The sequence below is a fragment of the Bombus terrestris genome, chromosome 7 (assembly GCF_910591885.1).
Source record: "Bombus terrestris chromosome 7, iyBomTerr1.2, whole genome shotgun sequence".
NCBI classification, from domain to species: Eukaryota; Metazoa; Arthropoda; class Insecta; order Hymenoptera; family Apidae; genus Bombus; species Bombus terrestris.
The window spans coordinates 24,931,879-24,944,112 of NC_063275.1; the positions used below are offsets into that span (position 1 = coordinate 24,931,879).

General features: G+C 36.4%; 1 protein-coding gene and 2 long non-coding RNA genes across 5 annotated transcripts; 1 reads left to right on the plus strand and 2 right to left on the minus strand.

Annotated features, from left to right (window-relative positions):
• Window positions 1–80: 80 nt before the first annotated feature.
• Window positions 81–4,888, minus strand: LOC100646910 (actin-5C). Of its 2 annotated transcripts, none has more exons than XM_003396941.4 (2): window positions 4,753–4,888; window positions 81–2,221 (listed from the first exon to the last, which is right to left on the minus strand). In XM_003396941.4, exon 2 carries the CDS (start codon window positions 2,200–2,202, stop codon window positions 1,072–1,074), a length of 1,131 nt encoding a protein of 376 aa, XP_003396989.1. In that variant the 5' UTR covers window positions 2,203–2,221; window positions 4,753–4,888; the 3' UTR covers window positions 81–1,071. The 2 variants fall into 2 exon arrangements, with proteins under 2 accessions (XP_003396989.1, XP_003396990.1); XM_003396942.4 differs by lacking the exon at window positions 4,753–4,888 and adding an exon at window positions 3,458–3,607.
• Window positions 3,721–7,484, plus strand: LOC110119436. Of its 2 annotated transcripts, XR_002307925.2 has the most exons (4): window positions 3,721–3,849; window positions 4,349–4,918; window positions 5,118–6,630; window positions 7,274–7,484. It is a non-coding gene; the product is annotated as an uncharacterized LOC110119436 (long non-coding RNA). The 2 variants fall into 2 exon arrangements; XR_007224755.1 differs by having other exon boundaries at window positions 5,118–7,484.
• On the minus strand, window positions 7,475–11,580 carry LOC125385457. Its single transcript, XR_007224756.1, has 2 exons — window positions 8,871–11,580; window positions 7,475–8,504 (listed from the first exon to the last, which is right to left on the minus strand). It is a non-coding gene; the product is annotated as an uncharacterized LOC125385457 (long non-coding RNA).
• Window positions 11,581–12,234: the final 654 nt, after the last annotated feature.

Here is a 12,234-nt window from a genome sequence, read left to right on the forward strand (position 1 = left end):
CTGGATTGGAGATCAAGGACACAATATCCAGTAAAGGGTATTGGATAACTGTAATCTTAAAAACACAAAAGTCAAAGCAATAATGTTTTTAAGAGTTTTATTTTATAATCCCATAAGTCTAAAGTAGTCTTTAAGATGTGTACGTGAATGGTCTTGCACAATACAATGGGAATAAATTATAATACTTTGGCTACGCTTGCGGGGTCGAAACCGTGTCTTTTTTATTCGTTTGAGCGAGCGTTTGTAAGATATTTTTCTGGGTCAGCGGTCTCCCCCATTATTTAAAAAAAAAAAAAAAAGAAAGGAAAGAGCCATCTTTTCCCTCAACGATCGGTAACATTAAAAAAAGATTATGATTAATAAGTCGAAGGCCTATCTCCGCTAGGAATGATGAATTCTAGAAAGACTGACACAAACCTCGTTAAATATCGCAGAGTAAAGTAACGGAATGCATTTAATTGGAGGACACCAAATTAAAAGATCTTTCGTGCATTAAGGATAATCACAACGGCTCCATACTGCATCGGAACGATATTCCGAAATAATTTATATAATAGTTTACCTTCAGCTCAAACTCGCGAATATTAAAAATTGGCAAATATATAGCATGTTCGAAAAAAGGAAAGAACATATGATTATTTCGATTGTAGAGTGAAATATCGCGATGACAATAAGAAAGATGTTTTTCATGAGGGTGGTTAGCTAGATGCTACCATAGGGAATATTATCTGAATGTATAATACAAAGGACTCGATAGAATAATAAAGTATTCAGAACTTCGGAGAGTACACAAAAGACGCAATAGCGTCCAATTAAATGATGAAAAAAATAGAGCAAAATCTTTTAGAACTGTTCCTGCGCTAATTAGCGATTTACTACTTTCATTCTGCATCATTCAATTAGACATTACTATATCTTAAAACTGATCTTCGAATGCCTAAATATCTCTCTTATACTATTGAATCCTCTGAATTATATATCCATATAACAATACCTATGGTCGAGAAACGAGACAGAGGCCGCTCTCGGGATTTGGGGAATGATAATATGCAAGAGATATCAAAGATGTGCTTAGAAGCACTTCCTGTGGACGATGGATGGTCCAGACTCGTCGTATTCTTGTTTGGAAATCCACATTTGCTGGAAGGTAGACAAAGATGCAAGAATAGATCCACCGATCCATACAGAGTATTTCCTCTCGGGTGGTGCGATAATCTTGATTTTCATAGTGGATGGTGCTAGGGCAGTGATTTCCTTTTGCATTCTGTCAGCGATTCCTGGATACATGGTGGTTCCTCCAGAAAGGACAGTGTTGGCGTACAGGTCTTTACGGATATCGACATCGCACTTCATGATCGAGTTGTATGTTGTCTCATGAATACCGCATGCTTCCATACCTAGGAAGGATGGCTGGAAGAGAGCCTCAGGACAACGGAATCTTTCGTTACCAATGGTGATTACTTGACCGTCTGGAAGTTCGTAGCTCTTTTCCAAGCTAGAGGATGACGCAGCGGTTGCCATTTCCTGTTCGAAGTCAAGGGCGACGTAACAAAGTTTCTCCTTAATGTCACGAACAATTTCACGTTCGGCTGTGGTGGTGAAGGAGTATCCTCTTTCTGTGAGAATCTTCATGAGGTAGTCGGTCAAATCACGGCCAGCCAAGTCCAAACGGAGAATAGCATGAGGCAAAGCGTATCCTTCGTAGATTGGTACAGTGTGGGAAACACCGTCACCGGAATCTAATACAATACCGGTAGTACGTCCAGAAGCATATAGCGAAAGTACAGCTTGAATAGCGACATACATAGCGGGAGTATTGAACGTTTCAAACATAATCTGCGTCATCTTTTCACGGTTAGCCTTCGGGTTGAGGGGTGCCTCGGTAAGGAGTACTGGATGTTCTTCGGGAGCCACTCGAAGTTCGTTGTAGAACGTGTGATGCCAGATTTTTTCCATGTCATCCCAGTTGGTGACAATACCGTGCTCAATCGGATATTTCAAAGTAAGGATACCTCTTTTTGATTGAGCTTCGTCACCAACATAGGAATCCTTCTGTCCCATGCCAACCATGACACCCTGGTGGCGTGGTCTTCCGACGATAGATGGGAAGACGGCGCGTGGAGCGTCGTCTCCGGCGAAACCGGCCTTGCACATACCGGAGCCATTGTCAACTACGAGTGCAGCAACTTCTTCGTCACACATGTTTGGTTTATTGAGTTATCTGCAAAAATAACAAAAATATTAATTACTTGATTATGATTCCTCTTTTTATTACAGTTTTTCAGTACTTTGCTATAACGTTCGTTAATGTTACTTATTGAATACGAAGTTAAAAGATACTATAAACTTTTAGTTAAGCTATTAAACATATTTTATAATTTCACATCTTATATACATATTCGCTTTTACGATCCACACGAATAAGTACAAATTTTTACGATTCTTAACAGAATTTTCTATTTTACGCATAAATTATTGTTAAATATAATAAAGAAAATCCAGAGTTCAACTAATTCATTATTCATATGGATAGATATTTCAAAATGTAGTTTCTATAGTATTCAAATAAGTTCTAAAAAAACGAAGCTAAATTATTGCTTAATTTCGTTTTAAATACTTGATAAAAATTAAACTACATATAAAGATGTACTATGAAATCATTCACGACATATTATCCTATAATCAGGATAGTAGATTACAAAATAGCATGTGCTGTGAAGCAATATTTTAAATATTTTCAAGATGGCGTTCAGCGACACGTAGCATTATACTATCGCGATAAAAATTAATTATCTCAAATAGAATATTCGATGAGCATAGACGCAAATATACTCTGTGTATTTTTCCATATCAAGATAAGTATCATTGAAAAAGTACGTAATCTTGACGAACTTTTTACTGTCCCGTAAACCGCCGTTAACTAGAACCGCACCCTGCCCCGCCCTTCCCCGGCATTAAACGGTCAATATCCGACATGATTTTCAAAGAATAAATCCTTACAGTGCCAAGAACATAAAAAATTGACTAGAAACTTTACTCAGTTAACTAACAGACATAGGAAAACTATCCTTACTCCAATAAAATACAGTCTTGAGATACTTCGAGCATATTTTACATTCTAAAGATTGACATCTTCTCGTAAAAAGAATTCGGTTCTTTTTTCATTCACACGTAATGCGTCACCGATACTTATAACTACTTTTACTTGTAACTACACTATCCTATAGTACAATTAAAAAGATGGAACACAGTACACACAAAATTTGACACAAGCGTATCTTAAGCCTAACACCACCCACTTCTCGATTTGGAAATCCACGCTCGGATGTACGATTTGTCGATCAACTATTCGCCCACGCACTAATCTCTACTTGGTTGCACTGAAGATTCTTAAATTCGTTTGAACTTCGTATCGTAGAATGTTATCTATCACTGAACTTAGGATGTGATGACTTACGTTTTTCGTTTCGTATAAAAAAAGTTATGTACAAGTTAGGGAGCTCGGGATCTTTGGATGTGACACTGCCGCACAACCGACCGATCTAGCACCAAACACAGAGTGTAGCTGACAGCCGGCTTGCAGTGTATTATATGAACAGAGTCGTTGTTCGGGGTCCCCACCACCAAGCAATCGGCCAATAAAGGCAGGACACCCTCAGCCAATCCTGGCTTTCTTTACCATATATGGAAGTGCTCTGCCACGGAGGGGTTTACCCCCTCCACCCCCTATCTGCCCTTCTCCGAACGTTTGAAGTGTGTCTCACCACCCTTCGTGAATGTATCTGCCAAATTGACCGAACCGCACATCTCCGATCTTGCCAATGCTTCCCTTCCTCTCCCCCACGATACGTAAGTTCTGTTTCGACCATATTCAATGTCACACGATATTTTTATACATCAAAATAATAAATAATTAGTTTCGACATTTCATTTTTTAAATTCAGTTTGGGTATTTCTCGCCGACCCTTATTAAATACAAGACCCACGAGCAAAGGAAACTTTTTAATATTACAATTTACATATCCCAATATTAGTAACTTCATGGTTATTATAAAAAGATAGTTTTAAGAATACTTAATATACGCTTAGCTCTTTGGCTCAATTTCGACTGCTTTTATTAGTCCTTATAAAGTACAGTTTGCGTAAATAGATAATTATTTTCTCTTCGTTAGATAACTATGAGAATGTGTAATATTATACTTAAATACTATTATTTTATACATGCTTTTAGAAATGGTTACAATTAACTTCAAAGAGTGATAACTATAAATATTCGAATTAGGGTATCGTACAGAGAATAGGTACGCTATAACAATTTCTTTCACTTAGCATCCTAATTTTCCAACAGATAACAAATTTACGTTGGTATTTCATACTACGAGCAAGCATAATCGCAAGTTAGTGCTGTAACATCCTAACTACAGAGTAATGCTATTAATAAACGACCACGTCGCGACCACCTGCCTTACAGTGCGTACACGTCAGGAACCACTTGACAACGACAACCTGTCGGATCGTCCCGGTACGTTTTCCCTTTTCAAGATAATGCTAGTAGAAACAAATCCCTCAAAGAAATAGGCGCTATATCGAGAAAAGTCAGAAACGGAGAGAGCAACGCCCTGCCATCATGGCTGCTTATGAACCGGCGTTTGTCCTCGATCTTTTCGCCGTTAAGATTATGACAGATCGCCGTGAAACGCGCTAAATTAATAACAATGTTGAACTTAACAAGCTGAACCGTACAGTACTTACCTTTTAGAATTGAAGGTAACCAACAAAGTACACGATCGTTGATCGGCAAAGAGACACCGCAAGAATACTATCGGCACGACGAAACGAGACTCGAGAGCCGCGAGTTGCGAACACTGTGAGTGAGCAAGATCGTGGCCGGTACCGTGTCGTGTGGACTCGCTCAAAGGTATGGTCGGTATACACGCTGTAAATGTTCCATATTACCTAACATATTTCCTATTTGTTTCCTCTTATTTTTTAAATTTATGCATAATATAAAATTAATTGAACGATGAAAATCTGAAAAATAAGAAACTCAACGATCATCTGTTTATTTTAAAGTTATATTTTTCAATATCATCATAGTTAGTACACCCCTGTTTCAGAATGGATTCGTCCGGTTTCCCCACCACTTGGATTCACAGCTCTTGCCATATATGGGCATAAAACGAAAGCGGCTCGCTGATTGGTCGGTTGGCCGGCTGCCGGCTAGATTCTCCAAATGCCGCTTCAAACTGTACGATACGGGGAGCATAATGCCTTCTGGAAGCGTACACTAGCTAAGGGCTTTCCTGACTAACCGTCAGAGCTGTTTGTAGTAGTAAACGTATCAATACGTACGAACGTATATGTGAAGATTATCACGTTCTTTGTGTGCGCGTGCTAGCGACCAGTACCGGCAGTAGGTATGAGTCAGAAAAAGTTTTGTTATATACTTTGGAATGGTCAACATTTTTTTTCACTTGATGCAAGTCGAAACAGTTGTCATTGAGATTTAATGATCCTCTACTCATTCGTAAGCTTTCATGGAAATTCCTATCTGTGAAATAATATTATGAAGTTCGTCGAATTTATATTACGAAATTTAATGAAATAGGAATCATGTTACTAATCCTGGGACATTTTTCACCTAATTACCTTTTTCCATTGATTTCTTAAATTTGAGGAAAATGTGAGAGAACTCTTATTCATAGGCCAGATTTTTTGTTCCAATTTTATGCTAAATTCTTTCCACAAGAAAAACTCGTATTTCTTGGTATATATATATATATAACCTATTTACTGCCTTGATTACTTAAAAAATTATCAGTAAAAATCATATTTCTTTCGCATTAGTTGTAATTACGTAACATATCTTGGCACTAGATTTATTCCTTAACCAGGATATGGTATGATTATATTTGAAGAAAGCGAATCTTCGAACGAAAAAGGGCAACAAATTGTCTTTCCGTAAAATTTAATAAAATAATATTCTGCCTTTACGACATAGTCAAATAGAATAAGCTGGCGTTCGTAGAAGGTCATTGATGATTTATTTCTAAAAAATTCAGTTACCGTGTCACTTTCAATATTAATGAATATTAGTGACTCATATTATTGTAGTAATAATCTGCATACCATGTTTAGTACTACTTGTCTTCCTTTAAAAAATTGCGCCAGAAGGAAAATAATTCGCAAGAAGGATTTAGAAAGTCAGTAGGTCAGACTCCACTATTTATGCATACTCATTGTCTAGATTTCGTTTTAGAGTAGGACAACTAATGTCTGCCTAAAAGTTAATATGTTTTTGAAGAATTTTAAGGTAGGCCTAGACTAAGTAATTAAATGATGTTCGTCCACCCACTTATTGCGCGTGGTATATGTCATCTCGGCCGCCTTTTTCATACAACAGAAGCTAAAAATAGACTCAAGGGCGCGGATAAGGGTGCACTGGACTACTACCACGTCACGTAAGCCCTATGCTTCGGCCCTATTTCCTGTATATGTGTCGGTCCGACGGAAGGCGGCATGGTGTGTGTGAGTGCAGTGTCTGCTACAAAATCGATACGCGTGTTCGTGCAGTCTACAATGGTACATCGTACTTGTGCACGGAAACCACGTGGTGATGGAAACGTCAAAGTACGACTGATGATACTGCTTGTTATTTTGTCGTAAAGCATTTTGTAGTTAACATGTTTATCAGTCGTAATCATTACTATTAATAAAGCATGTTGTTATCAGTTAAAAAGCAAAATACAAAGAAATTAATTAATAGTGACGTTGATGAAATATAATAATACAATTATATGTCTTTTAAGTCGTAATAGCGTTTGAGTTAATATAATATCGTAAATCTTAAAATCTATTTAAAAATATTTTTTTCAAAGTTGGCTCATTCGTATTAACAGAACATTCGCATACATACTTTGAACTTAATGTCTTATAAGAAATACATGTGAGATACGTACCATTGATTATTAATATATTGTTTAAGTTTGGATATTGCGAAAGGTATAGTGGAGGAAACAGGACAGTTTTATAAATACACCTGCCACGTTCCTTTGTCGAAATAGTGCTTTGATGACATAATCAGTGAATCATTTGTACCTAATAAGAAATCGTATCGGGTTATGCACTCGTTCCTCTACGAGGACGTGTCAAATTCTGTTCTTGATTTTATTTTTGATTCCGTGTAGAATTTCATCGTTATTTTTATTTTTTAAATTTAATCACCATACTTTATATGGACGTCAAATTTAAATATACGTCATTAATGTGCCAGATAAACGGATGGACTGCTTCAGCCAAGTCTAACCTAACCTCGAAACATCGAAGCCGGCACCCAGCTGTCACACGCACACAGCATCTTTATACACGTCAATTTCGTGTAACCCCATTGTCCTTTTAACCGCTCAGGTTTTTATTGGACAATATGTTATTTTACTCAAGTATAATATGAAAAGATAAATACAATAAAATGGTATCTATGGAAATTATTTTTATTGATTATACAAAGTTCAAAGAGAATATATGAGTCATGCAGAAACCGAACCGATGAATTGTATTTTTTGAAAATTTCATAATTTTTGTCATATTAGTGTTTAGTTTCATAGAAACCAAACGATTAACCTCTATCAAAATTTGTTCGCCGTGATTGGGCAGATCGACCTCTACGTGGTTCATATAAAAATACATGTTATACACTTTTCGATGAAAATTATAGTACAGATAGAAATATGCATATTTGCAATTGATAATGTAAGTAAAATGCCTTATATATGACTATGTTTTAACAGCACGCGTTAGTATTAACCTTCGCTGCTCCAGCTGCTCCTGTCGTATCACACGACGTGTCTCTATTTACTTTCTTCGTTATCGTGGCAGGTCCGCAATAGGAAGAATTAAATCCAAGTAAGGTGGAGGTGCATTGTGGGCGGCCTGAAAACCCAATGGTCCGCAAAGCCTCGACCTTGCTTACCAAATAAGGTTCCGTTCAAGGTCTTCGAGGCCTTGCGTAAGGCTGTGCCATCGGCATAACGATTAACCGATTATGTCCACGCTTTAGTCATCCGTCGTTTTCAGTGAAAGTGTCTGGTGCAGTTTCCACGAGAACATCGACATATTTTGTACATTCTTTAATCTCCATGGAATCACCGATTTCGTTCTATGGAAAGTCCGGATTGGGCGTGTCTGCCCTACACGGACACGTGCCGTAGGTAACGTCTGGCTCCAGTCGCGCAGTGCCACCGAAATCAATACGGAATGCGACGGTAAGTTCAACGCACCCACCCAGAAGAGTACTTAAGGTTCTTTCTCATTGGACTAGCCGCGTGCATTCGGTCCAGACAGTGAAACTATCGGGAATCACCGTAACGAGGTCAAAGACCTTATATAACACACCTTTCGCACAATCGAAAATTTACGGAAAGAAATGTCGAACTTGAGGAAACGCTTTGAAAGTCGAAGTTGAAGAGGAATATTCTTGACAAAAAATGACTGTAGTTGGGCATTTCCTGTAAACAGGATAAATCTAGTTATTCGTCGCAAATTTTTAACGAAATTTATTATTATAACATATACCGTGATTTTTATACGCTAATTTTATTTCCTCATTTACTTAACATCATTTTCATCGTGCAATTGATTTGTAGGTAATAACGATATGTGGAAAGTTAGAATTAGCTATACAAGTTGTTTGATTTATTGGGTTTGTAAATGACTACTCCAATAGGCAGATTAAGATTTCTAATAAGATAATTTGATATCGTGAAATTAGTACAAGTTATTTAAACCTTGATAATTCTCGAGAAACGATGCAAGTGTAAGATTTTTCAAGCAACAAGTACTTTAATTCCCTTTGAATCGTATGTAATACGTACTTCACGGATTCGTCTTCACTTTTCCTTGGTAAGAACAAAAGTGATCCCTCTTATGTACTTCTGTTCTCCTCAAGGTACAACCAAGTGGCTGTTTATACGTAATACTTGAATTGTCCTTAAGTAGGAGGTGAAAGATTCTCGGTGAATAATTTCATCTCGTATCATGATACTCTAATTCCTTTCGAGGTATAATATACAACTGTAATCGGATCTTAAATGGAATCGTGTTAATTCGCTATAAAAATTTTCTCATCCATACTTATTTCATCGATCGGAATGTGATTCTTTGAAAGAGGCAAATATTTCCATATTCGCACAACTTTATGATGAAATGAATGAAACGAATGAAATGAAGCGATACGTTGATGATAAATAAATAAATACGTGACTGATTTATTGGAACAGTATTCGACGATAGTGAAAATATCAATAATATGACGACAGTTGGCAATTATTCTCGAGTAAGAGGTAACTATGCTCGCGATTAATTTCTACATTTAACATGCAACAACAACGGTTAAACATGCAAAGAATCCGGCCAGAAACGCGCAATAATACGCGATCACTATATTTAGTGTTGACTTATGGCTCGTCAGATCGAGAAACAGTGACGTCGCTTCGGTCTTAGCAGTTAACGATAATGAAAACGATAATAGTTAGTTGGTGTGCAAAGATCGTAGGACTTGTTATTCACGTATGCGCGACTGAAACTCTGATTAAAAATTCGGCGATGATTCAAGCTACATATCGGCTTTACACTAGAAAACGATTCATTTCTTAGTCAGAGTACGTTGTCATTCATTCATCGCCTATTCGTATAATACTTTCGTTATTTACAATAGGCATTTACAATAACGCATAATTTTCTTGTTTACATATATATATATACGAGTATATATAGTTGCTATTGCAATCAGTTTATCTACTTTCGTCATTTATTCTTATCCTTTATTTTTGCAAGTTGTAGACTTGGACTTTGTAGTAATAGTCATTTATGGTATAATATTATGTTTTAGGTTTCTAGAACAATTTTCTTTTGAACAATTAGAGATATAATCTTTCTGCAATTAGATACAATATACAATGTGATACATTCGCAAAAGCGAAAGGTAATAAAGGAACAAGAGTTGACAATATCTATAGAAATATAATGTTTTTGTCTTCAGTGATGCGGATAAGATAATCGTTGAATGTAGTGGAATAAAGTCGCTTAGGTTCTTACAACTCGATTGTTTTTCGTGATGCTTGTATCTTACTGTCTATCTATATAATGTTTCGCGGGCTTTTGTTGTCGCTCGACAATAAAATTACACACTGAAAGTGTCTTAAAAGTCGCATAAAGTTTGTAAGCTTTATAGATTATACTTTAGCGTTTAGGTTAATATTACTATTGTTTAAGTTACAAATTTAAGCAAGTGAAGTAGCAAAGTGAAATTTTTCAAGAGACAAATTTAGGCGAATTTCAGTTTAGTATAATATAGGAGATTGAAATGAAAATCGTTCAATGCGATAGCCATGGAATGGAAGAAAAATCGGATTCATCAATGCCGGTAGGAAGTATACGCGTATATTTCTCGCGGTGAGTCGTCGAATCGAAGGTAAAAATGACGACCATTCTACTGTAGACGGTACGCGAGAACCGCGGTCTTCGGCTTTGACGAGTGACGTTGGAGATTCTTGGGATCTGACCTTGCACACGCGACTGACCCAGAACAGGTAGACAACCGGTAAAACGAATGTGTTCACATACGTCGCTGGCTGCTACTTACGTTCTTGACTCCGTTTTCTTGCACGTATCTGAGTGCGTCCGCGAGAAGTCAAGGATTTGGAACACGGCCATGGATCGCTAGGATTACCAAAAACGATGATTTCGTCCTTCCGCTTATTCAAATCGTCTCGCGAGGCTACGATTTACAAGAATTAGAATATAACGATATCACGTTTGAAGATTACAGGGAAAGCACACGATAAGCAGATAATTTTAGTAATTTCAACTATTTTAATATTTTATTCCGTTAATTATATAAAATTCGCAGCTAAAGATAGAAAGGATTTATTAAGTTGACAAATATAAGTAACAAAATTTTGCACAGGCCAAAAAGAAGGTATTGTATAACCGTTGACGACGATTGAACATTTTAATACGCTCAATATCGTAAGAAGCACTGATTTTTAAGCTACGAAAAGGGCGGTAAAATACATCTTTAACATTAAAATCAGATAAAAGAACAATTTTAGTAACGTAAGATTAATCGTAAGATTAATAGCGATACGAGTGTACCGCATTTTGAAACTGTTGTACAAGTGTAAAATATCGTCTTCTTCGTCTTCCTAGCCTTCATTTATCGATGATCGTTCATTAGGATTATTTCGAAAAACGTTACACATTCGACGACATACATACTTACGTGTACAACAATTTTGAATTTTTCTTTAATTTTGAGATTAATTTTGAACCAATAAACGAAGGAAATTCAAAGAAGGATAAACGATGCGGAATCGACTTGTTTAAATGATTTCAGAAATCGTTCCAGGAAAGCTGACGCCGATGTTCACCGGGAAATAATGAGTAAGAAAGACCAATAATCGCGTTATTACGAAATAACGAGCATGAAACACGAAAGCGTAATACATCAATCATTTGCGAAAGTTAATATTTCTTGCGCTAGTGATTTTAAACGAACATAGGCGTAAGTGAGAAGGAACGCCCATGTTCGATAGTTGTACGAGGATTAAACAAATAAGATTATATCACGCCGTAATGAACGCGCTACAAAGGAAAATTTTCCTCTTGGTAATTATCGCTTAGAACGTAATATAATTACGTTATACTTTACTATCATTATGATAATGTACCGATATAATATTCTTAATAATTTTTATTTCTTCGGAGATAAATTTATCAAGACCAGACGGAAGGTAACTCATTTTTATTTCTCAGTTGTATTCGTTAAAAATGTATCTATATAGATTAGACGATATACGTTTAAAAATATTTGAAATATCTAACATTATGTATCTATATCTTTTGAACTAACAAGGACTAAATAACAGTATTAAATTATATGCGAACGATAACGATAACATTCACATGTTTTTGAAATGTACAAGGCAACTTCAATTTTCCAAATTGTAGCATTTTACGCGACAACGATAGGAGAAAGGTATTGTATTTAGCCTTAACGTATGTATGTCTGTCTGTTTGTTTGATTGTTTGTTTGTTTGTTTGTTTGTTTGTACACTTGTAACTTAAAAACGGCTTGACCGTATCTAACTTTACAAGTCTCGATGGACTCGTGTCCATTTCGGGAACGTTATAGCATATTAAAAAAACAAAACAACAAGAGAGATGGAAGAAAGGTTC